At 36.1% G+C, this 27,340-nt stretch overlaps 1 protein-coding gene across 1 annotated transcript; it reads left to right on the top strand.

Annotated features, from left to right (window-relative positions):
* Positions 1–3,954: 3,954 nt before the first annotated feature.
* On the top strand, positions 3,955–24,535 carry LOC143363437 (phytanoyl-CoA dioxygenase, peroxisomal-like). Its single transcript, XM_076804016.1, is given in 6 exon segments — positions 3,955–4,104; positions 5,915–6,151; positions 6,389–6,472; positions 6,474–6,555; positions 6,649–6,930; positions 24,449–24,535. Coding segments are annotated over 6 exon segments (906 nt in total). The 5' UTR covers positions 3,955–3,970.
* The last annotated feature ends 2,805 nt before the right edge of the window (positions 24,536–27,340 follow it).

Here is a 27,340-nt window from a genome sequence, read left to right as displayed (position 1 = left end):
GCAGCCCTTAGGATTCGAAAGGAAGCGACAGGCGGTACGCCGGCGTCTTGTACGTGCGTTCACAACTGAATTAGCTGGATCATTGTCTGAATGGGGAAAAAAGAGACAGGGAAATATCAAGTGAATGCAAATACGGTAAAAATCGGCGCGTCATCCGGTTGACAATCGTTGATGTCTCCAAGGATATCTGCCTCTGTTACCTCCGCCGAGAGAAAGTTTATCTGTCAGGTAGATTTTCAACAGAAAGAAAATACGTATAATATAGAAAAAATTGAATGAGGCACATTCTGAATCTAGTAAGAACAAAATAATGGAATGAAAAAGATTTAATGTCAGTTCTTCGGTATTATATGCCACGTTCTATGGAGAAGCTGGTATCGCTGGTTGCATCCAACGCCGAAATCAAGTTTCTGGGTCCGCGAGCGGGGAGCCACTTGCCGTTGGATCAGCACGGAACCTTTATAACGCGGAAGGCCAAGCGTCCTGACCGACAACTTTCTCCCATTGAGAAGTCTGCCATACACGGCTAAAGAATCTATCGATAGTCGTGCCTCGGTTCTCGTTACGTCGAATTCCCCGTTCTGCTCTTCTTAATTAGTGTTCCTCCAATTAAGGGCATTGTCTCGGGCTCGCTCGGAAGCAACGCGTCCTCGAAATTAGCGGATGCGGCCTAGGTTTATCTACGAATCAAGCTCGATCGACTTTCGCATAGACCGAGGATTCCGTTTGCCCCTCGCGCCGCTCCCCAGTGCTTGATTCGCAATTAATTCATACGTTACAACAACCCGGCTGCTATCTTATTTCACAAAACCCGAAGATTACCACACGCTGGCAGGACACCGGTCGTCGGGGCCGACTTCAGAGAGAACTTCTCCGCGGTTCCCAGAAGATAAACTCCGCATTTAGTTGACCCGTTTCCTCGGAGACCACCTTTTCAATGAATAATTTAATTCGATCGTAATTAATGCAATTTATTTCGCCGGGATAGTAGTCATTTAATTAGACCACCTTCGCCGATAACTCGTCTTCCTCTTTCCTGTCTTTCTCCACCGGCACGGCTGCGATTCGTCTGGCTCCAGTCTGGAAGCTAGATTATGATCTCGACACTATGAGGAGATCCTAAAACCTCCTGCTGCATTCGTAGAGCGCGCTCGAAGATCGGTAAAACTCGATTAGCGGCTTTTTAACGAGACGCCGCTTCCAGTCACTCGCATAAATCCGTGATACCCTTTGTTTCTTTAGTAATATGTTCACCAATTTATAGATATAAATGCTAGTCGAAACAGTCAATGATGAACAGAGACAGAAATGAATAGTTGAGAATTTCAGTAAAATTAAAACTCTCCGCGTAATAACTCATTCATTCGAACGCTCAATTATTTTCTCGAAGAAGTGGATCTTCAAAACAGCGAAAAGCTTCAGGTTTCTTGTTAGCAATGTCGGCGATCATTGGGACCACCTGGTCTGGCAATTTTTTTGCACAGATAGCGATCCGTGGAGTCTAATTACTCCCGATAATTGGCGCTATTATCGCCATCCCCGGATCACTGTGCAACGAAGATGAGAATACGGTGGGAAAAAAGCGCAAGGAATCGATCGATCAAAGATGCAATTAGCTGTGCCACCATCCGAACCAGTTTTGTTCTTCCTCCGCGCTCCTCTTCTGTATGCGTCTAATTAAGGCTAATTACGGTAGCCGCCTCTTTGACGACTTCATTCGCCCCTGAGAATGTTTGTAATTTTCCGAGTTACGCTTATAACACGGAAAGAAGCGATCGGGATGATTGGGACTGGAGGACCGAAAAATGTTTGGTACCGTTACAAGTTTCACCTGGTCCGATCGATAAACCGCACTTTTTGTCGGGAACTGCTTAATCTCGAACATCAACGACTGCCAATCGAACCCCTGCCACAGCGGCACCTGCATCGACGGAGAAAACAGCTTCAGTTGCAACTGCTTTCCAGGATTCACCGGGAAACTCTGTCAAATACAGATTGTCAACCTCTGTCAAATGAGATTTTGTTAATATTTCGTTTCTCAACTTTCAACGTGATTTAAACGGAGTAACTGGATCATAAAGGAATATGTATATTATATTGAAACATATATAGATTCCACTGACACCAACGAGTGTTAAGAACATTAAGGATTCTTTTAATGGAAGGGATTTAAAACGATAAAATTTCGAAAAAAACGAAGCTTTGAAATTTAAAAATGGTAGTCGTAATTGTATTTTTTATCGTAACGATAAATGGAGATATGTACGTATATTAAGTGAACCTAAAACAGTGTATAAACGGAAATTAAATTTAACCCTTAGCACTCGAGCGGCGACTCTGAGGCGCCATTAAAAGTATCGTTTACAGTATTAAATTTGTTTGTATATTATAAAATGAAAAAGAAAAATCATAATTTCAAAGTCCTACTGAAAAAGAAAAATTTCAGTTCCACTGGGTGTATTGGTCCGACGGCTCTTGTGTACATAGAATGGAAATATTCCAAGTCAGAAAAAATGTTTGATTTTCGAGTTAAAATGGCTTCGAGTGCAAAGGGTTAAAACTATTACAGTGACGAGCAAAAGTGTAAACACACTTCGTTAGTTTTACATAAAACGTGATAATACAACCTATTTTTCAATTGAATGATAAGGCTTAGGTAATAATAATTATATGGTGAATGTGATAAACAAAACATAACAGTTTGTGTTAGATAATATTAACAATATATATATATATAAAACGGAAGCATATATATACATGTCTGCATCGGAAGTATTTGCTACCGGAGAGGGCTATTCCTTTCGTGCATAATAAAACACTGACGAATTTGACTCTGGAGAGCAACTCGCGACAGTTTTACTCTCAAATGCACACACAGTCTTAGAGTGTACTGTACGTTAAAAATGTTGTCATTTGAAATAAAAAAAATGTTTTCTTCACCATTTATTTTGCAATTGTTTTAGACAAATGCAATGTTTTCGTGGCAGGAACATTTTTCAAAATTTGAAGAATACGAGGACCTTTTTCAAAACATCGGACAGTTTAAAATTGACGAAATGAAAGTTATTGAAATGAACGCTGCACCATGATATGCAGCCTCCGACGGGTGGCGGTAGAAACTGCGGCCGAACGAGGTAACATAAGTGCAGCATTCACTTCAAATAATTTGAATTCTTAAAAAAAGAATTGCCAAGGAGACACTTTGGGCTATATCGTCCTTTTTTCAGAATCAAATCCTCAATTTTTAAGAATATTCCTGCCATGAAAACATCGCATTTGTTTAAAACAGTTGCAAAATAAATGGTGAAAGAAACATTTTTTTCAAATGACAACATTTTTAGTACACACTCTTATGTTATCACTAGACTGCGGATGTTTATGCAATTTCCAATTTTTGCAGACAAATTTCCAGAAAATGAAATGAAATAAAAAACTAATTTTTATGGGAACAGCCTCTGTAAATCCAAAACAAATGAAAATCATGCTAAATTCTATCGAATTTTATTTTATAGCATTTTTTAAATATTTTCATAAGCCATAAATGCATAAAGATCCGCAGTCTAGTTATCACTATGCGGTCCTAAAAACTTATTTTTATAGGTTTGTTAGTTCTAGTCATATAATTTAATGAAAAAAGAGTGACACTTTCTTTTACTTGTCTGTAAAATCAACGAAATCTACAATATAAATTACTAAAAACTACACAGTTCATAGATACTAAACATAGTTCATAGATTACTAAAAACTACAACATATTCAAACTTGAAAAAAATGCATATGTATATTTAATGATGCATAGATATATTTATACAAAATATACATTTTCTGCATTTGTCGATAGGAACAAATATCCATGTGCCATAAATGCATACAGATGAAGATTATTTCATGTGTTGCAAACGTGTCTATGTTGAAAATTTCTTTTGATTTGTCAAAATGTGTGTTAACAGGCAGACGCGTATCGCTGAAAATGTCCAACAGCATGCGTTTCACGAGGGAGAATAAGTCTCTGTCGTTGCAACAACGAGCGTTTTACGAGAAGAATGGATATTTGGTGTTTCCCCGTCTTGTGCCGCAAGAGATCCTGGATAAATGTCACAAAAGGCAAGCTAATGATTAATATCTGTCCAATGAGTATCGGGACTGAAGCCATAAAAAAAATTATTGAAGATATATTTACATTGGGTTGATAATCTTCAAAATATGGCCCTGCTGCATCAATACAGAGTTACCAGCGGGTTTCCACAGCTTCCCGTTGGCAGGAAAAAATCAATCCCCATACTTATTGACCCTGTATGCCCGTATTTGAGCCCCAGATTTCAGTTATTGTGTTACAGTAGTCTGCCCGTAACTTTCGTATCGTCGGGTCTATCGAGCGACAGTTCTAGTAGAGATGCTACATTCTTTGTAGTGTGCCGAACGTAGAGAAGGAGAGCGATTAAAAGAGAAGGAGGGACTGCCGTTCGACGATTCGACTCTCCGCGTCTCTCTCTTTTCCATTCGCCGACATCTTCCGCGCCTGAAACATTGATCGCCTATTACACGAGTAATTAGAATCGTACTTGTATCGTGTTTGGTGTCATGTGAAATAGAAAAACAAGGCGAATACGATGGTAAAAGTTTGATAAAAGAAATTACAAAATTAGAAAAATTATTATCTTTTGCCTTGCTTGCATTAGTGTGAGTCTCGCCGATATTCGACCCTTTGCTGCACCGTAGAGCGTGTTTACCGCTTGACTAAATGCTTCCAAGGGGATCAGTGGTGCAGATAAAATTTGGACAGTTACGGTAGAGACCTTTGCAACAGTTACGGTGATAATACAGTGAATTCTCGATATAAGTCCCTTACGCGATTCTGGCGAGGGACATTTAGACGAAATCTGTGGTTCTTGCCGAATGTTGCATTTGCATCACACAGTGTACGCCGGAATCATAAATGATCCTACACATTGAATGTCCCAAACACGGGACATATAGACGGATAGGGACAAGAAAGCAAAGAAAATCTCTCTCTCTCTCTCTCTCCGATACAATGTTGCATGTAGAAAAGAACAGCGAAGCTCGAGAGCCGCCGCGCCGCTCCCGAAGAGTGTAACATAACACGGTCGGGTATATCGGTGTGAGACCAGAAGACCACTACTAATCCAATTACACAACTTCTTTATTTTTCATTATTTTTTCATGAAACTTTCGCCAACATATCCGTGACATTTTTCTAATTAAAATTAAACCAAATATGATATAATTCCGATGATATTTACTTGTGTAATGAACAATTAAAGTCACCTTCTATTACAATTATATTAACAAAAATTAGTGTAAACATGATCCGAATAATATCGTGTTTGGTATCATTTTAATCAGAAAAATTCCACAAATATATTCGTGAAAGTATCATAAAAAGATAATTAATAATAAAAAGAGTGCAAGTTTTGATTTAAAGGCTTGAGTTCACGCCAGTCTTTTATCTTTCCCGAACGCTTCGACTCTCCGCATCAATTCACAAGTAAATATTATCGGAATTATATCATATTTGGTATCATTTTCATTCGAAAACTGCCACGAATATGTTGGTGGAAGTCCCATGAAAAAATAATGAAGAATAAAGAAGTTTTGGGTACCCACCGTGGTGTGGGTAGTTCAGGGACCTTTAAACGTTGAGCTTATGGGATTTATATCAGGAATTCACTGTACAGTAGTCGCGTTCAGTTTAACACATTCGACGCGCAACTGATTTTAATATGCTTTCTTTTTTTTTGTTTGATTTTGATATGGAGTTAAAAGAAGTTTAAGAAATTTCATATTTGCAATTATGTTGCGTAGGATCGAGGAAGATGCTGAGCAAGAAAGCGTCAATTAAATATCGATCGCGGAAGTCGTGTCTCGTGGTGTTCATTGGCAATTATTTTTCCAGATTCGACGATATCGTATCTGGCAAAGCTCCGCGCGTTGGTATAACCGTGATGCACGATGTGAAGGACAGAAAATCGGTGAACAAATTGCAGGACATTGCCGAGGACGAAGTTTTCCGCGAGTACATCGTGCATAATAGTGTCCTCGATATTGTCGAAGCCATTACAGGGCCGAACATCATGGCTATGCACTCTATGCTGATCGCTAAGCCACCAGACGTCGGATTCGGGACTTCCAAGTAATGTTGATACACTTCTTTTCGTTACCATACACATTGTTCAAAATTGTTAATTCTCCAAACCTCGGAGAACGTACAATTTTCAAGGCTCTAAATTCAGAAATAAATATATAATTATTATTCAGTTGAAAGAAATATATAAAATACATGTTACGACAAGGGGACAATGTTTATTTAACCTAAAAAAAAAAGACGACGTGATACCCCTAATAAGAACCGAATGTTTGCTGATTTCAGACACCCACCGCACCAGGATTTGTACTACTTCCCTTTCCGGCCAGCCGACCTGATAGTTGCTTCATGGACTGCTATGGAACCTTGTGACTATCGATCATTTGCACAAACATGACTATCCACCGGAATCCGGACCGAGATCCATCAACAAATTCTATCGTGGGATCCTGGTATCAATTTGATCACGTTCGGCCATTCAAAATACAAGGGAAATTATTCTTCCTTGTTTTTTTCATCTATTTCTCTTCTTTTTTTTTTTAAAGGACCTACCTGAGTCGACAGAGTGTCTCAACCTTGAAATGGAACCAGGTGATACAGTCTTCTTCCATCCCCTACTGATTCACGGATCTGGCGTGAACACGTCCAAGAGAACACGAAGAGCCATCTCTTGCCATTACGCAGCAGCAGAGTGTCATTACATCAACGTAAGTGGTAAATTAGGGGAAACATTTGTTGTAGGAAATTTGAAAATTGTTATTTTAAATACCATATTATCTCGTGCGGTCAAATTGACCGGCCACAATAGGTTTAGTGTTAAAATCATAGTATACGGCATAATATTGTAATGTATTGCATAGTATTGTAGTAAAAACAAACCACAAAATGTCCTACATTCCCATGAATCTCTAGAACGTTCTAATCTGAAACAAGTTTCGTTCTAGAATGAAACAAAAGAATGTTGTGTCCTTTTAATTTCGTTACGCCTGTTACGCGAGTGCATCGAAGGAGACGTTTCTACATGGGCAAGCTTATATTCAGGTAAATCATATACATACATATATATTATTTTATATTGCATGCGCTTAGTAAATATCGCATTTACTATTATAGAAAGCTAGTGTTCCGTAATCTGCTTATTTTCTCTCTAATCACTTTGCTATCCTATTTCTCGCATACAATGAAGCGGAATGAACGGAAAACTCACTATAAAAAGTGTGCCTATCCCTTTTGTGGTTTAACAAACCGTACTACAACGAACAATATTTCTTTTCATTCATTTCCAACGAGAGATAGTGATAGGTGCATAACGTGGCTGATTAACTGTGGCGTAGATGATTGGGTGGAAATGTCTGATAAAAAATTACAAAATCAATGTGTGTGCAGTCAACATTTTTCTAATCATTCTTTTTACGCGTCGGGTAGACTGCGCAAAGATGCCGTACCGGAAATTTTTCATTCGTCCGATATGAATAATAATAGTTTTAGTACTGAGTCAGACACTATGTCTATACCGGATGACATGTCATCAATACAAAGTTGTAATGGTTTGGAACAGCAGCTAATGGAAACCCAGGTGCAATTAGAGCAAGAGAAGAAAAAATATAAGGCTCTTCGCTTGGAATTGCGGGCAAAGTGTAAGGCAATAAATCGGTTGCAAGATAAGCTTTCTTCAGGCAATATCGATGATACATGTTTGAAGAACGCAATTTCTAAAAGAATTTCCGGGTACTTATTGACATTTGTCATCCTCATATTGTTTAAACTCAAATCGTGGCGAATTTTTTCGAAAAAGGAGCAACAATTATGCATTACAATGCACTACACTTCTCCCGTTTTGTACCATAAAATGCGTGAAATTTTTGGTTTTCATTTGCCAAGTCCATCCACAATTAGTCGATGGTTCGGGAAAATCGACATTTGGCCAGGAATTTGTCCAAATTTATTTAACGCGATAAAATTAAAATCTTCTTACATGGAAATTGCAGATCGTAATTCCACCCTTGTATTTGATGAAATGGCCATCAAAAAGTGTCTCGATTTCCACCCAAAACGGCAGGTCATTGAAGGTTTCGAAGAATTAGGATTTTTGGGTAGAAATGTAGCTGTGGGTACACAGGTTCTTGTATTTATGATACGCGGGCTGTTCACTAATTGGAAACAACCTTTGGCTTTCTTTGTATCAAAAACTGGTGTTAAAAAACATGATTTATCAATTATTTTAGATGAAATATTAGATGCATTGCATGAGACAGGTTTGAAAGTCAGAGCAGTTGTTTCCGATCAGGGAAGTAGTTATCAAAGCGTAGCAGATGAACGTGTTTCTGTTGAAAAGCCATTTTTTATAAGAAATGGTCAAAAAATTTATTACATTTTTGATTATTTATTTATTTATTCAAGAGCATTAGGAATAATTTATCAAATTATGATTTTTCTATTAATGACTGTATAGTTTCGTGGCGCGATGTAGTACTTCTCTGGAATTTGGAGAAAGATAAAAGTACGCGAGCAGCTTACAAATTATCCGATAAACATTTTTTTCCAAATTCTTTTGATAAAATGAAGTGTAAGCTTGCTCTTCAAGTTTTTAGCAAAAGAGTGTCAGCTGCTATGTTTACCGCTTCACTCACTGGTAGCATTAATACAAATACTGTACAACACACAGCTAGTTTCTTTGAAACGCTTAATGATTTGTTTGGTAATTTAAACAGTCGATCTACCAGTGATCCAAATCCCAAGAAGCGTGCTATTTCGTGTTTTAATAACATTGATCAACATTTAATTGCGCATGTTACCAACATGAGCAATTGGTTTGTACTTTCTTCTAACGGTCGTAAAACACATCCATGTCTTTTGGGATTACGGCAACCTATAAATGCCACCTTGCAGTTGTGGAACGATTTAAAAGAAGAAGGCAGTATGTTCCTTATAACATCACGCTTAAACAGCGATTGCATTGAAAATTTTTTTCCGTTCTTCGAATGCACGGTGGCATCTATGATCGCAATCCTTCGGTAAAAGCGGTGCGTCTTGCAATTCAAAAAAATATATTATTGAATTTGAATCGTAGTATACATAGTGGTAACTGCATGCCTGATGACGATGCACCGTTAATGCCGGGGGATATGATAGCACAATGTGAATCAGCCACGTTGGAATCAGATGCTTCATTGTCTGCTATCCAAGAGAACACAGATGATGATAGTTTTGATGACAATATTGAAATCGATAATATTGAAGAACTGTCAACATCGGTGTGCTAGCTAGAATCGTGTGCGATTGAATACTTTGCAGGGTATATCGCTAAAAAATGTATTGAAAAATCGGGATGTCGTAGGTGTTACGATATGATTTTGGAGAATAATGCAACGTTCACACGAGACGAGCAACTACTGTTATCCTTTAGAGCATATATTGTACACGATAACATTGAATTTGGGCATCTTTGTGTCCCGAGTGTACATTTTCGGCCATTTTTAAAATTATAAATAAAACTTTTGACATGGTTTACCCATCCATACGCAGCGAGGCATTCATATTAGATAAACTATCGATATATTCGATAATTTCACGTTCTGTGGAACAGAAATATCCAAACTGCTTTAACCAAGACGAATGCGCTGAACATAAGAAAGACATTGTACATTTTACATTAACAGTAAAAATTCATAAGGATACAGTGTGGCTCGGCAAGAAATGTAGATGTATAAAAAATTCCGCGAAAACATTTTCCAAATTATCGCATTTCAGACATGTTTAAATTTTTTCATTTTTATCGATAATCCTGTTGGTATTTCAATATACTTTTTAAGTGTGTCTATAATAAATTCATTAAAATCAGTTATTAATCATATTTTCGGAATTTCATGCATAGAGATTTGCGTATACGTCGTGTATATGAAATTCTGGAAACTAGGTTAATAAACATTTTGTAAATGATTTTTTTATAGAAGCAATTAAGAAATATATACAGCTGCATTGTAATATTTGGAATACATTTGTAGTTGCTTTGGCTCGAGGAATATGGTGATTGTAGTAGTTTTGTTTTGTATGTTTTATTATCATGCAAAGACTTTGTATTATATTCTTAACGATTTTTTTGCTTGATTTATTCTTTTTTTCACGATTCGCAGTACACTGAATGTTCTTTTACTTAATAAAATGTGTAAATATATAACTTCGTATATTTTATTGTGGTGTATACGTTTGTACACGTATGCTGATGTTGGTAAACATTTAATGTACTCTGGGATGGATAAGACCTTCTTTCACGCCTTCACGTGGCCCATCCTGTTAATTTTATTACTTTGACCACTGCATGTACTACATCACTGCATTGGGAAGTAATAGAAGAACTAAGATGAAAGAGTGGCATGCTATTACAATTGCATTATACGTATAATGGTATATCTGGTTTTAATAGTAACGTGGCTTGATTTTTAAAGCCCAATAACTAGTAGAATTTGTTACATATGTAAAAGTATGTTTTTATGTCTAATTGTAATGTATTCTTTCTAGGAGATCATCTGCGCATATACATATATAATGTACATGTACGTATATGTAGGGAGCATCAAGAAGCACAAATTCATCCACATGCGGAGGAATTCGTATTAAAAACATTATTATGTATTTTTGCTAGTATTTAAATATATCATTATTAATGTTACTTTTTTGGTAAATATTCCGCGTAATTATGTATATTTATTTACACTTTATTCCTACACACTTCCTTAACTTCCTTTTCATTCTATTTATGGCGTGTTTGGACTCATTTTTACCAGAAAAATATTTACAATTTATTGTTCATATTTTCATAACATGACAATAAATTATTACAAAAATTAGATTTTTATTAGTAAGCAATGCTTATGAGCTTGCATTGTTGTGTCCGGTAGCTGCTTGCCTGACTGACAATGAGCCACTGAAATTCTCAAGACCACGATCGGAAGACGAAAGGCAACATTGTAACACATTGCCTATTAATAATGAACAACCAGAACTCAACTGTCTTATTATTAAAAATATCGTAATGAAAATATTATGAGCCGATTGGAGATGTTTTTCTGATAAAAACGAATCTAAATTCGCTATAAATCGGAGAATAACGAAGACTAAATTAATATTGAAAACTCTTATGGAAAACGGTTTCCGGTCTCCGCCGACTCGTAACGTCGTCTGAGCTGCCTGCTCGACTATTCGACGCGTTCCACCGATTAGCGCAATCGATTCCCGGTTCGGCGAAGCGCACATTTTGCTACAACTTTTAAACTAAAAGAAAATATCAATGCGAAATTAGGACTAATTCTTTTTAAAAATCGGGTTTAATGGTGTATACAGAAATAAGTTCTATATTTTTTAAGTAATTTTTTTTTGTCCATTTTTAAGATATAGCCAGATAAGATGATGAAAAGTGCTCCCAAACCAAATTTATTTTTAGTCGCACCATGCTCAACAAAAAATTATAAAAAAATTCATCAATATTCTACCTAATATCATACACGACTAAGATTTTTTTCATAATTTTTGGTTGCAAAATCTGTTAGACACACTGTGTATGTAGTGTAGGGCACGGACGTAACGGGTTTGACACGGAATCCTTGGGGAACTGAAAACTGTTTGTTTTGGTGTGCTCCGTGTACGTTCTGCCGTTGGAGACGTTTTGAATTCGACGAAACGGACAAATTCGGTAGCCGTACCGGTGACGTGTGACGTCATTTCGCCGGCGACGCGTGTGCTCGCGCGTTACCGCGAAGACGAGTCGTGTATTAGACGTAGATCGAACCGCACGCGTTAGGCCAAGCGAGGCGCATAACTTAGCTTTCGGTCATTTTCGATTCCGTGCATTCTGTCTCGTTTCTCCGTCACTCTCGATTCCGATAGAGATTTTCGTAACACTTGCGGTGCGTTATTTGAGACTGCGTAACCACCGCGTGCGTGTACCGCTTTGTTATCGCGAAGGCGAAAACCTCCCGTGCGTTCTTTGTATCGTTTTTTATTGAGAATATATTTAGACTGCTCAATCGAGCTATTTAATACAAATCTCAACTTTCTTCAACAAATACCGTCTATTCTACCGATTCTCCCACTAAGGAAGGAATTCCTAGAGCATCTCTCGACCACCTTGCGAATTAATGAAATTCAGTTGATATCCCTAGATTTCGCGTGAGGCTCCAGGTTGAACAAAATCGATTTTTAAACAAATCCGAAAGCATAAAATTGACGATTTTATATCGAAGTTTTCAGTTGACCACGTTTATGTTATTATGTTATTTGTGTCTCATCGTGATTATTAATATGAATTTTTTTCGAAAAAACGATTTTGCAAACCAAAAATTATGAAAAAAATCTCAGTCGTGTATGATATTAGATAGAATATTCATGAATTTTTTCGTAATTTTTTGTTGAGCATGGTGCGACTAAAAATTAATTTGGTTTGGAGGCACTTTTGACCATCTTATCCGGCTTTATCTTAAAAATCAACAAAAAAAATTATTTCAGAAATATAGAACATATTTCAGTATACGACATCAAACCCGATTTAAAAAAAATTTCTAGTCCAAATATCGCATTGATATCTTTTTTAGTTTTAAATTTGTAGCAAAATGTGCGTCTCGCCGAACCGGGAATCGATTGCGGTTCAGGCGCTCGATATTTTGGTAATGTGACGACGATACGTCTGACAATGAGTGGGGCCAAGCCGGCGAAAGGGTTTGCCCCCACCCCCGCCACGTGGGACGGCGCGCCGCGCCGCGGCGTCCCATGATTCTGGCATCACGACTGGACGAGTCTGATCGAGCTCGATGAATGCAGTTGTGTTCGCACGTGTCGTACTACATATTGCGTTCGTCGTTTATTTTCTCACTACAAACGTGAAAGAAAATAACACAACTACATTCTGAGTCACATAGATTGACATCTCGCAAAAAACGATGAACTACATAATTATTGATTAATTAATTCTTAACTCTTTCGAATTTCATAATTAATATTAATTGATATTTTACATGATTCTTTAAAGCTAAAATTTATGTTGTTTAAATGAAATATACATGAAAATATATAGTAAATTTCAATTTAATTTCTTTTTCAAATTCAGTTACAAAATATATTCAAAATGGATGCGCATCAATAGTGTTAAAAAATTATAGAAATACGAATAATAATTATACGTATGGAGAAATGTATAAATAAAATGTATAAAATAAATGTATGAAAATTGTATTTCTATAATTTGAAAATGTGGTATCTTTATTTATTTAATGTTTGTAGCATGTATAGAAAATTCGAGACGGAAAAGTAAAACAAAACGCGGAACGACAAGCTTCTAGAAGTTTCGCGAAGGGAGTTTGTTGGCAATCACGCGGGGAAGCGACGCGAGGGGAGCGCTCGAAAAGTCGAATCACGCTTAACGACCGGGTGTTGATTTCACGTTCGCGGATAGCAACGAATTTATATAAATAGAGGGATCACGGAGGGACTCGGCCTATTTGCTATTCCGAGAGAGAGGACGAGGTAAGGACCACGGCCGCTCTTGGTTAGCATTAGCACCCCGGCAGGAGAGTACGGCGATAATACCTGGACGCCTGTCGGGAGAACGGGAGAGGACGGGAGTCTGTTCCTGGTCGCTCGTTCGACATGGAGAGTACGGCGATAATACCTGGACGCCTGTCGAACGAGAGAGAACGGGTCAACTCCTGGCCGCCCAGGGCTCGGCAGGAGAGTACGGCGACAATACCTGGACGCCTGCCGAGAGGGAACGGAAGAGTGTTCCTGGCCGCTCGTCTCGACAAGGAGAGTACGGCGATAATACCTGGACGCCTTGTCGAGCGAGAGAGGACAGAGCATCTTCGGATCGGTTGCGAAAATACCACGGAACCTAGCTAGAGTATACGTGTGATGAGAGAAAGTTTGCATGATTGTGATTTATAATGCGAGCAATTGAATGAATTTATACATATACCTCACTTTCCTGTACCCCTGTTCCTAACCCAAAAATAAATTCTTTTATCCAGCATATCCTGATTAAATCCTTACTCATGGCTACATGTTATATTTGTAATAATTAATATTATATTTTTTATGACATCAAATAAAAAAATATAATTTGAACATATAGTCATCGCTTACATAACCACCGACGAGATATATATAACAGTATATAACAGAGAGGATAGGAGAGTGCTCACGCCCGGGTTTTCGGCGTTCCCGATATAGTGCTGACATCTGCTCAGCCTTAGCATGGCACAGAACCGTGTCGTCTTTCCTAGAACAGAACCGTGTCGTCTTTTAGCATGACACAGAACCGTGTCGTCTTTCCTGGAACAGAACCGTGTCGTCTTTCCTGGAAGAGAATCGTGTCGTCTTTTAGCATAAAACCGAACGCACATTATTTTTTTAACCAGGATTAGAACGTACAGCTTAATTGTTTTATATGAAATATCTAACTAACATGTAAATCTTGTGTACAAAATCTCTAATTAATATAAATTAAGAATAATATTAATTGTAATGATACGTATTTTATTTTCTTCCAATTTTGTAGTTGCAAACTCTAGTTGTAAAAAATGGAAAACCCGGAAAAATTGGAACAAATACAGATTTCATATCGAAGTTTAAAAGCGACCACCCTGAAAATTAATTTAATAATGAGCTATTGTCATCAACACTATCTTAAATTTCTTCATATATTTAGCTACTGTTATTATTAATTAAAAAAATTTTCTTTCATGAATAAATATTTTTTCCACCTCAGCACCATAAGATTTTTACTAGATGACTTTAAAAACACATTAGAACTATTTTTCAATAATTTCACTCGAAAACATTCTAGTTTGCTCTTTATTTCACCGTTCTTCTAATTTTTTATGGGCTGCATTGCACTCTTTTACAACTCAATACCATGGTACCATCCATATTCAAGGAAGAACAATTTTTTGCGACGATCATTGAAAAAACAAAAGTGTTTCCTTCATTTCAGTCCTTTAGTGCGTTGGTGACGGTTGGTAGCGCCCAGCACACCTACCTGTGTTCTGTATCACATCTGGAGTTTTATGGTACGCTAACTCGCAAGCCAGACCATACAAGCGAATGCATCCACAACTTCCAGAGACCTGCCTCCAAAACTAATTAAAGGAAGGCTAGACATGCAGTGTGTACTAAACTCCTCAAAAGAGGCGGATTCCAGTCGCTCGTGTTATAAACCTCATTCGATACTTCATCGAAAGGGTGATCTTACATATTTCTGTAACAGTTCCAAGTGCATGCACTTTGTTCATGATACACTCTTTGTAATTATTAAATTCAATTAAATATTAAGTAAATCTTTCACGGTGCTAACGGCCCTCGCAGAGATGGGCATTATTTGGGATAAAAAATTATTTAAATAAAAATTCGAATAAAAAATACTTTATCTTTATTTGTTATTTGAAGGTTCGAATAAAAAAAGCATCTTTATTGGACGAGTGTCGAATAAATAATTTTATTAGATGAGAATTTATCCGACGAATAAAAATACTTTTTTATATTCGAAGCTTCAAATTAAATTTTCATTTTTATCTGTACTGTTATTCGGAGGCTACGACTATAATTCTTCCGAATTTCGAATAATTTTCGTCAGCTTGAATAAGCGGCTTCGAGCCCCGTCGGCCCAGGCCCAGAAGCTCGTGCCACCTCGGTCGCCCAGCGGTGCAATAAACGACAGCCGCGCGATCCGAGGCGAGAGCAGGTATATCGGTGTGAAACTACTACTAATCAAATTACAAAACTTCTTTATTTTTCATTATTTTTTTATAGCACTTCCATCAACCTATTTGTGGAGTTTTTCTGATTAAAATGACACTAAACACGATATAATTTGATCTGTATTGCTATTCAAACGCTTCGAATAATTTTCTTCGAATAATCTTTGCCAGCTATAAGCTGTTAAAATTTTTGTACAATTTGATTGTGTGGAGTTATACGTGTAGACAAAAGTATTTACTTTGATTGTAATTTCACTTACTTTAAAAATTAGCTTCTCTTATTTAAATTGAAATGTAGGGAATTTATATTATATTTTTCTAGAATTGTCTAGACATCATGATTGCCCATGCTCAGACATCGTGTCTGGATCTGTTTTACGATCGAGTGAGACACTGTCATTTTTTAGTTATTTATTGGCATGCTTGGCCCTAAGAATTCGTTACGGGCTTGGGTACGGGTCTAGAAGCGGGAAGACAGACCAGCCGTACTCCACTCAATGACAATTCACACATTGCAGGCAGACACTCAGGAGAAAGGCGATACAAGTTTCGGGGAAAGATCCTTGAACAAGGGATCTTTGTGCAGTATCCTGCGAGGCTTACGTGAGAAAATGAATTCACGGAGTCAGTAGGCGTTGCACAATTTACGTAAGGTTAATGATAGTTCAGTAAGTTAAATAACACGATATTAAGCAAGCCATATAGAAGTTAATAATAACATCACTCTCCAAAAAATTATTATAATTTACCATATTTATATAAGTAAGTTCATTCGAAACAAATTCGTCAAAATGCCGGAAATATTGTCGTTTAAGTTTTTCACGTGAAACGTGCATTATTTCAAATATTAATACAAGTAAAGGTTACGCACATACTTGCCGAATATACCTAATGTAGTTATTAAAAAAATCAAATATATTAAAAATCACGTTATAAGTTACAAATGAAATACTATTATCACCATTATCTATTTCAAAAAGAACGCAGAGTTGAAACTTGGGTATTGCGATAACTCGCTCGCCCGAACTTGCCCGATTCTTTTCGAACGCGCTCGATGAAGTCGGGTCATGGGCCGTCCGAAAGGCTCGGACCGCTCGACGTGTCCCGATTCGAGTGCCCGATTCACGAGCCGGCCCGCACATCCCTACTGTGTCACATCTGGAGTTTTATGGCATGCTAACAATCGACATTGAGTTGCAAATCAGACCGTACAAGCAAACGCATTCGCAGCTTCCAGAGGCCTGATTCCAAGGCTAAAAGGAGAGGCCACGACCTTCGGGTCACCGATTCTGTTGAAATTTTGCACACTTATAGATCTCGTTCTCCTGTTCACGAATATATACCATTATAGGGGCAGATACTCAATAGTTTTCGAGATATTGACGATTAAAGTTTCATTATTTCTTATATAATGCCGTATTTTTCCTAGATTGCAAGAATCGGTGTGGCAAGACGGTAGCGTACCAAGTTTTCAGCCGAACGACCAGGGTTCAAATCTTGCCGACTAATGCATTTTTTTTATTATGTTTTATCATTGCTACTTATATTATTAATTTCAATCGATTAAATTTCACGCATAAAATTGCATTTTGAATTATAAATAACATGTATTTATTTACTAACAACAGAATTATTTACTATTATTATATATTATTATTTATATATCAAATATATATATTAAATTTTAAGAAGTCTTTATAAATATCCTGTGTTCATTTTCCGGTTTCCGAACAAGTTACTGTTACGTTTGTGTGATGTGACATAAGTTCATCTACCTTTACTTGAACCAGTGCGGTCTTTTCTCCCTTTTATGTTATCGTAATTTCGAACGTTGATTGATAGTGACGTCCTGTCTGATCCATGTTAATTATATAATTTAAATGGAATATATTTTACTACTTTCCGATAATTTTCGGCGGCCTGCTATGTTTTATCAAAATGAAATCGGTACTTATCATTATATTGAAATTTAATCGATTTAAATTGATAATATAAATATACAATGATAAAACATAATAAAATTTTTAAAAAATGCGTTAGTCGTCAGGATTTGAACACTGGAACATATTTACTATATCTGTATTTCTATCGATATCTGCATTCCTATGTAATAAATGATTTTTTGCTTTTCCATCAATGATATTATTTCTTAACTTATTCAGTGATATTACTTATTAGAAGATCAATGATATTACTTCTTAACTTACACCGGATTATATCCCGCTTTGTATTAAACAATTTTTGGATATTATTCCGAAAGGCACCGATGGCCGATCGAGATGAAACTTGGTGGGTATGTAAAACTCAACATTCTGAACAACTTTTTCCTATACATGTAACCGCGGCTCGGCCATAGTTTCGGAGATATTCTTATACGTGCACGTCCGAGGCGTGCGTATCACATTTCTAGCGGAAAAAACATAAACAGATCATTGTGTCGATTCCGTCCCATCAACGGCCTAACCCCAACAAACTTGAATTATACCTCCGGCTGTACTTCCGAAAAGCACCGGGGAAACACAATACGCACGCCTCGGACGTACACGTATAGGCAAAATTCAATGTAGTAGTAGCTGCAGTTTTCCGCGAATATCTCCGAAACTATGGCTGAGCCGCGGTTACATGTATAGGAAAAAGTTATTCAGAATGTTGAGTTTTACATACTCACCAAGTTTCATCTCGATCGGCCACAGGTGCCTTTTGGAAGGACAGCCCACCTGTTATCTAAACATTCTTTTAAAGTCCTTTTTTACAGTCGCAGAGGAAGAAACGCTCTGTATTTTGGAATTCAAGTAATTGTAGACACTTGTATGATTCTGTTATATATACTACTTTGACAAAATTAGAAAATAAAAATTATGTGGCGTGTGTAATACCGTACAAAGCAGTTTCAGATGAATGATAATGTGTTCAGGAACTGTTACGGCAATATGTAAGATCACCCTGTCGATGAAGTATCGAATGCGGTTTATGACACGAGCGACTGGAATCCACCTCTTTTGAGGAGTTTCGTGCACACTGCATGTTTAGCCTTCCTTTAATTAGGTTTGGAGGCAGGTCTCTGGAAGTTGTGGATGCATTCGCTTGTACGGTCTGGCTTGCGACTCAATAGCGATTGTTAGCGTACCATAAAACTCCAGAGGGGACACAGAACACAGGTAGGTGTTCTGGGCGCTAAGTCACAAACGCACTAAAGTACTGCATTGTGGAAAATATTTTGTTTCTTCAATGATGGTCGCAAAAAATTGTTCTTCCTTGAATATGGATGGTACTATGGTATCGAGTTGTAAATGAGTGTTAAACAGAGCTGCAATGCAGCCCATAAAAAATTAGTAGAACGGTGAAATAAAGAGTAAACTAGAATGTTTTCGACTAAAATTATTCAAAAATAGTTCTAATATGTTTTTAAAGTCATCTAGTAAAAATCTTATGGTGCTGAGGTGGAAAAAATATTTATTCATGAAAGAACATTTTTTTCAATTAATAATAACAGTAGCTAAATATATGAAAAAATTTAAGATAGTGTTGATGACAATAGCTCATTATTAAATTAATTTTCAGGGTGGTCGCTTTTAAACTTCGATATGAAATCTGTATTTGTTCGAATTTTTCCGGGTTTTCCATTTTTTACAACTAGAGTTTGCAACTAAAAATTGGAAAGAAATAAAATACGTATCATTACAATTAATATTATTCTTAATTTATATTAATTAGAGATTTTGTACCCAAGATTTACATGTTAGTTACATATTTCATATACAACAATTAAGCTGTACGTTCTAATCCTGGTTAAAAAAATAATGTGCGTTCGGTTTTATGCTAAAAGACGACACGGTTATGTTCCAGGAAAGACGACACGGTTCTGTTCCAGGAAAGACGACACGGTTCTGTGTCATGCTAAAAGACGACACGGTTCTGTTCCAGGAAAGACGACACGGTTCTGTGCCATGCTAAAGCGGCGATGTCACGAAAGTGGGAACGCCGAAACCCCGGGCCTGAGCACTCTCCTATCCTCTCTGTATATAAAGACTGCCAGCCTTACGGGAGAATGTGTCGGTCGAAAAATGCGGTGTTTTCTACCGCCCTCTAGGATAGATTTTGGCTGGAGTAAGAAACAGAAGGTCAACGACGGTATTTCGCCGGTGCAGAAGACCACTAAGGAAATTCTCGTCGTTGAGAAGGTGAATCATCACGGACCCATATCGATTATCAAATGTTACATTCTCCGACCAGAGTTGGCCAAAATATTTATCTAAATAAAAATTTCGAATAACGAATAAAAGATAAACAAATTTTTATTTCCTTATTCGAAGGTTCGAATAAAAAAAGTATCTTTATTCGACGAGTATCGAATAAATAATTTTATTCGACGAAAATTTATCCGACGAAAAAAGATAATTTTTTTTATTCGAAGTGGATTTATTCGAACTTCGAATAATTTTTTCATCTTTTATCTGTATTTTCTATTCGAATGCTTCCAATAAATCTTCGAATTACTTTTACCGAGCACCGAGATTCAAAGACCCAGCGACGACAAACGACATACAATGTAAGCGGATGGAGAATCGCGCACGAATGAAAGTTTAAACTTTTAGATTTATCAATATATGCTCATAAAATTGTGACGAGCGAATGGATGGAATTTTTCTGATGAAAATGTGGTCAAATTCGAGTGTAATCGAACAAGTTTCATTGATACGTAATGCTACGATACAAATTATAATTTCATTAAAGACAGTCCAAATGGTGTCATGTTTGGACTCATTTCGATCGGGATAAGCTCTAAAACTCATTCGTATTAACAATATTGCTCTGATTAAAAACATAAAAGCATAAATTGCTAATAATGCTCGATCCTCCATCCGTTTACATTGTATGTCGTCTGTCGTCGCTGGGTCTTTGAAGCTCGGAGCTCGGCAAAAGTTATTCGAAGCTTTATTCGAAGCCTTCGAATAAAAGATACAGATAAAAGATGAAAAAATTATTCGAAGTTCGAATAAATCCGCTTCGAATAAAAAGAATTATCTTTTTTCGTCGGATAAAATTATTTATTCGATACTCGTCGAATAAAGATACTTTTTTTATTCGAACCTTCGAGTAACGAATAAAAATTTTTTTATCTTTTATTGGTTATTCGAAATTTTTATTTAGATAAATATTTTGCCCAACTCTGCCATAAGAAACCTATGGCACACCAAAATGACTAGTATTCAAATGGAGAGAATATCCGTCTCCGATATAATGTTGCACGGAGAAGCGGACAGCGAAACTCGAGAACCATCGTCGGCGAGGAGTGAGCCACACATTGTCGGCTATATCGGTGTGAGACCAGAACACCACACTAATCCAATTACAAAACTTCTTTATTTTTCGTTATTTTTTTTTTAACTTTTACCAACATATTCGTGGCATTTTTCTGATTAAAATGAAACCAAATATGATATCATTCCAATGATATTTACTTGTGTAATGAACGATTGAAGTTTCGGACGCGAAGAAGGACCGCGTATGGGAAAGAAAGAGCCGCGGAGAGTCGAAGCGTTCGGAAAAGATGAAAGACTGGCGTGAGCTCGGGCCTTTAAATAAAAAAATAAACTTTTTCATTATTAATTATTTTTCTATCGGACTTTCACCAACATACTCGTGGCATTTTTCTAAGGAAAACGGTAACAAATATGACAAAATTCCGATGATATTTACTTGTGTAATGAACGACGGAAGTTTCGGACGCAAAGAAGGACAGCACATGAAATAAAAGAGACGCGGCGAGTCCTCCCCCCAAACAGATGATGTGGTTACTAATGTATATGTATTGACAATTACTCACAGAAAATTAAATTTAACAATACAATTAATGATTATACATAAAGTTTATTGTTTATAAAATATAAAAAATATAAAATGTAAAGAAACAATTCTGTAAGGTATAAAAAATAGCAAACAATACAATTATAATTAAAACTTAAAATGTCTTAGAAACTTTTCAAAACTTTTATCTCTACCTCTATGTTAGTGATACACAAACTGAAAATTTCATCGAAATCGGTTGACGAAGAAAAAAACAACGTGCATTGCAAAATATAAGAATCTGTGTATCTGTGTGTTTGTACAAATAGCAATAATACTGCCACCAAATAGCTTTATATGGATAAGAGCCGTCGAAAATTAGTTTCATTACATAACACTTTTATTTCGTTACTACCTCTACTTGAATAATTGCAGTCCAGCATTAGAAGTGGTATTATCGGTTAAATAAGTAAAAAAATTAATTTTCTGCTTTTTACTACGGATCACAATAAGAACGATTGAATTTTGTCATTACTTGAATATTGTATTTATTCTTTTTTTTATTCTAGAACTAAGTATTACAGAATATATTTTGTTGAATAATCATTATTTTATAAATATCGCAAGAAGTTCCAAATTAATTAATTACACCTATAAATTATCGATTATAAAATAATGATTACACTGGTGAACAATATGGAAAATAAGAAGGCAATAAGAGTGTAATGAAATTATACAATAAAAGATAATTAATTTCGTTTATTTATTGTCTCTGTCACTGGCGTTTTTTCCGTAATTCACGAGCAAATGTTCTATTTAGGTAGCGAGCGCGGCATGTTTAGCGATGTTGGTATTTGAGATCAATGATAGTTCCACATTCTTAGTTCCACAACCGACGAGAGTATCTCGACATTGGGGCCGTTACCGACCATTCCCAGTACCCACCTGGGACCCATTTTGAGACTCGCAGTTTAACACAGGGGCTGGCAGTCTTTATATATATCTCGTCGGTGCCCCAACGTCGAGATACTCTCGTCAGTTGTGGAACTAAGAACGTGGAACTATCACTGATCCACCGACGAGATATATATAAAGACTGCCAGCCTTACGGGAGAATGTGTCGCTCGAAAAACACGGTGTTTTCTACCGCCCTCTAGGATAGATTTTGGCTGGAGTAAGAAACAGAAGGTCAACGACGGTATCTCGTCGGTGCAGAAGACCACGAAGGAAATTCTCGTCTGTGAGAAGATGAATCATCACGGAACCATATCGATTATCAAATGTTACATTCTCCGCCAAACGTATTCAAATTATACAGATATTTTTTTTTTAGTGTTGCTTTTTAAGATTTAAAATATTAAAAGTAAAACTAATATCAAAGACGAAAAATTCGTACAAATATTTTACGTAAGAAATGATTAAAGCACAGACGAGGTATAAGGATAGACCTATCATCTTATGGGACTTCGTGTCCGATGTTCTGAAATATCGACCGTTCAAAAAATCAGAGGTTTTGGTATGCCCTCTACGATTTAGAGCGGTGAGTTTAGGAATTATATTGAATCACAGGTATCGAAGGCGTAGTTGCCAAACCACATCGGAGAATATTCGTCGCATAGTTGCCAATTTACTGTTACTGCCGTGTAATGCACAGCGCGTATTTCGGCTATTTTCCAAGTTACAGTCGGAATTCTGGAAAAGTAAACGAAACGAGATATTACATGATTAATTCAACCTGAATATTTCATCTCTGTTTAAGTACAATGCTTTCTGTTTCTATACCCATTTTAAAGCTAAATAAATGCTTTTTCAATTTATATAAATAAACATTTATTTATTGATAGTAAACATAATAATAATTGTTGTTAAAAATTGAAATACCTATTTAGCGCTATTTTTATCTTGAAATTGATATATATGAACTGTTGTTGGCTCCTTTGAACGTTCTTTTTATCCAATACAATTTTCAAAAGAACGGAAAAATATTCAAAAGATTGTCAACAAAAATTTTAATGACAGCTGTTATGCGAGGTTCCATATTCGTTACAAGTTGCAGCGTGTCTGTTATTATATGTTAACATTACATATACAATTATTAGTTCTTTTTTCCAAATATTTTCATAAGTTGTGCAAGAACTTATTAATTATAAACAATAAATCTGTATAGAATTCTGTTTATTGCTGATCTGACTTATCGTTTAATCGTAAAAGCATACAGGAGTTCAGATTTAGTTGATCTCTTACCATTATTGTTATCAGTTTTGAAGTAATTGTTTATCAATTGTAACAATATCGATAATAATTATCGATAATAACAGACATGCCGCAACTTGTAACGAATATAGAACCTCGCATAACAACTGTCATTAAAATATTTTTTGACAATCTTTTGAATATTTTTCCGTCCTCTTTGAAAATTGTATTTGATAACAAATGGTTCAAAGAAGCCAACAACAGTTTATATGAATCAATTTCAAGATATAAATAGCGCTAAATAGGTATTTAAATTTTCAACAACAATTATTATTTTGTTTACTATCAATAAATAAAAGTTTATTTATATAAATTGAAAAAGCATTTATTCTGCTTAAAATGAGTATAGAAACAGAAAGCATTGTATTTAAACAGAGATAAAATATTCTGTTTGAAGTAATAGCTAATTCCACAAAATAATACAGTGATTATTAATAATCACATTTTTATTAATTGTTTGCAATTAAAAGATCAGTACCTAATATGAAACACAGGATGTAATAAATAGTACCATTTTATGTATTTAATATATTTATTAAAAAGTAATATACAATACATATAGGATTCAGAAAGTAGAGACAGTCTCAAGAAAAGAAATGGTATATTGATACATATTATATGTGTATATCGACCTGTTCGTTCTCACTAAACACTACCACTGGGTTATGTATCGTTTATTGCTTTATTAGTAGCTAAGGAAGGTGGTGCAGGTACCAGCGTGACGCGGTGCTAATTACCGCGGCGCACAGTGGTCTGAAAAGGCCGAAAACGGGTAAAACCCTAGGAAAGCTCTATTTCGAAAAAATTTTCGATAGAAAGTCTTTTTAATTGTTCTTGGGCACGATAGAAATAAATAAATAAATTAAAAAATAAATAATACATTAATAATAAATAATAAATAATACATTTTACACATAGATTGAATATAAAATAAATTTTAAATGAAATATAATTCAATTTAAATTAAAAATAATAAAAAATAATTCCTCTCCATAAAAAAATACTACTTAATTTAAATAATAATAATTTTATGTAATTTAAAATAAAATGAAATGAGAAGAATACGCTTATGTACAAGATTCAATGAAAATTTATGATATAGAGGTAACGGTTATTTACATTTTAATTAAGCTTATTATTTACACGAAAAAGGTATACTTTTTTTTCTTTAAGTAAGAGGAGGAAAATGACTTACGCACATCCCAGAATGGGGTAGTGTGGGGCTCAGGTAACAGATTTTTGGCGTACCTAGACCCACTAAAAACCTGACCTCACCCGGGACACCACGTTTTTCACCGACATTTCATGAGATAAAACGCGAAGCTGCAGGTTGCCGCAGTATAATTTTGGATTTATTATTTACTTAGACATCTACAAACGTGTTTTTAGCATGCGCACGTTGGCACACGTTGGCGCAAGAGAGATATCACTTTTTAAACTTCATTAACACTCTTTTCCACGTTTAATGGCATTACATGTAAAACTACTCGAAGAAATTAAAAATAAATAGTTTCCACGATTGTTTCCGAGTCTTAGTACTCGGAGTAAGCCAGGAAAAAAAAATATTTTTCGTATTTCTATTTTTACAGGCGCATACGGTTTCTTCAAACGTGCGCTTGAGTTCATTCTGAAACCTAGGTATGCTTAGCATGGCCGAATTTAATTCATTTTTATGGAATTACCGAATTTGATTCACCCTTGAAACGTTTTAATTTAATCCCCTACTAGTAAAAAATATAACAAATTTCATTTTATAAGACACTTGAAAATATGGAGTTTTAGCCGCTCTCAGACCACTGTGCGACGGGGTAAGGGTACCGACTTTTATAGCCAATTCGCCTGTGAAATTCCGCAATCGTTGGGCCTTCGGTCAAAATATACCTGCAGCCTTTTTAAACTGTGAATCCTCGAAGCTGGAGTTTCCCTCGTCGTTTATGGTAGCTCTGAAAAGAGATGATTTCGAAAGAAGAGCTGTCCGCAAAGATTATTCTACATAATTCTGGCAATAATGATACTCAAGGATAAAATGAGAAAAACATAAATGTTCTTTGCACCAAGAACATTTAAGTACAACTACATTTGAGCAATGGAAACACGTTAGACCATCTAATCTTGTAAAGCAGAACTCTACGGGATTTTCAAATTCTCCTGGCCGCTCTTCTATATATCCACTGCGGAACCAAGCATATTGAAACAGCCGTTTATAACGCGCAGCGGATAATTGGTTGTGGATTAATGAGTGTAGTTTAATAATATTATCTCTTGCGTGTAGATTGATATCAATATTTAATAATATTGCAAGATCGGAAGATCGGCCCTCTGGCAGGGCGTTACGTATGATCTCGTCGTTATATCCATTCCATGAATCAAGAAGTAAAACAGAATTTTCTGGAGCAGATGGGAGAAATACTTCAGTCAACCACGTTCTAATTAATTATTTCATTAGTTTACCCGATGTGGAAGCTTCAATGTGGACATTAGGTGCCGTGAATACACTTCTTCGTACACGAGGTCCTAACTGCCCTTTGACTTCTTTCAAAACAATATACAATGGCGATAGCCGTTGATTCATAAGCACATACATAGAACGGTCAGTTCGGACAAAAGGTTGACTTCTCTCTTCAAATAAATTTGTTTACAAACGAAATACTGCGAAATTCTTAGATAAATCTAATGAACACTTGTGCAAAGTATTCTACATTAATCTTGATTGTTTGTAGGGAGGGGCATCTTTCAATTTCTTCGAGATAGAAATAACATCTGTGCGTCTAGTAGTGTTGGTGTCCGAAATTCAATTTATGAATATGTGGCTCAGACATGTAATTTTGAAAATTTTGATAGACGTCAGAAGATTTTGTTAGAAAAATAATTAAACAATTTTCTATCAATTTAGTAAAAAAATGGAAGAACAACGAACGCGATGTTGATAGATTTCTTTTAAAATGTCCCGATTGGTTTGAACAACCACTGTTTGAATTTGAAGGACGCAGTGAAGGTGGACGACCAAAAAAAGGGTTTTCTGAGGCAAGTGACATGATAAATCGCAGGCAAATAGAAAGCCTGTTGACGCAGTACACCCCGGAAGAGTTGGAGTACATAGCACGAGTTGCACACAGAGCATCGGGGAATGAATTTATATCCATGGTATTATGTATTGGTAACTGTACACAAAGTGCTCATACAAGGTGCTGATGTGGTAGAAAGCATCCTATTATCCATCGGAAATCTTTCAGAAGATACCCAGGAAGCAACGCATAAGGAATTATGTACGATAATTTCGCGAGTACCACACTCGGAAAATTTCTCGACGGGCCACCAACCAAGATCTCAGTGACCCAATCGAAGCCATCTGGGGATGTTTTAAACATTTCGGATAATCTGGCAGAATAATGTTTCCAACAAAAGTTAATCGATACTCAGTTATCTATAAATCCCAATAGACAAAAATTTTTTT

Source organism: Halictus rubicundus, unplaced genomic scaffold (assembly GCF_050948215.1).
Source record: "Halictus rubicundus isolate RS-2024b unplaced genomic scaffold, iyHalRubi1_principal scaffold0047, whole genome shotgun sequence".
In the NCBI taxonomy this organism is placed as follows: Eukaryota; Metazoa; Arthropoda; class Insecta; order Hymenoptera; family Halictidae; genus Halictus; species Halictus rubicundus.
This window is presented reverse-complemented; position numbering and strand designations above follow the sequence as displayed.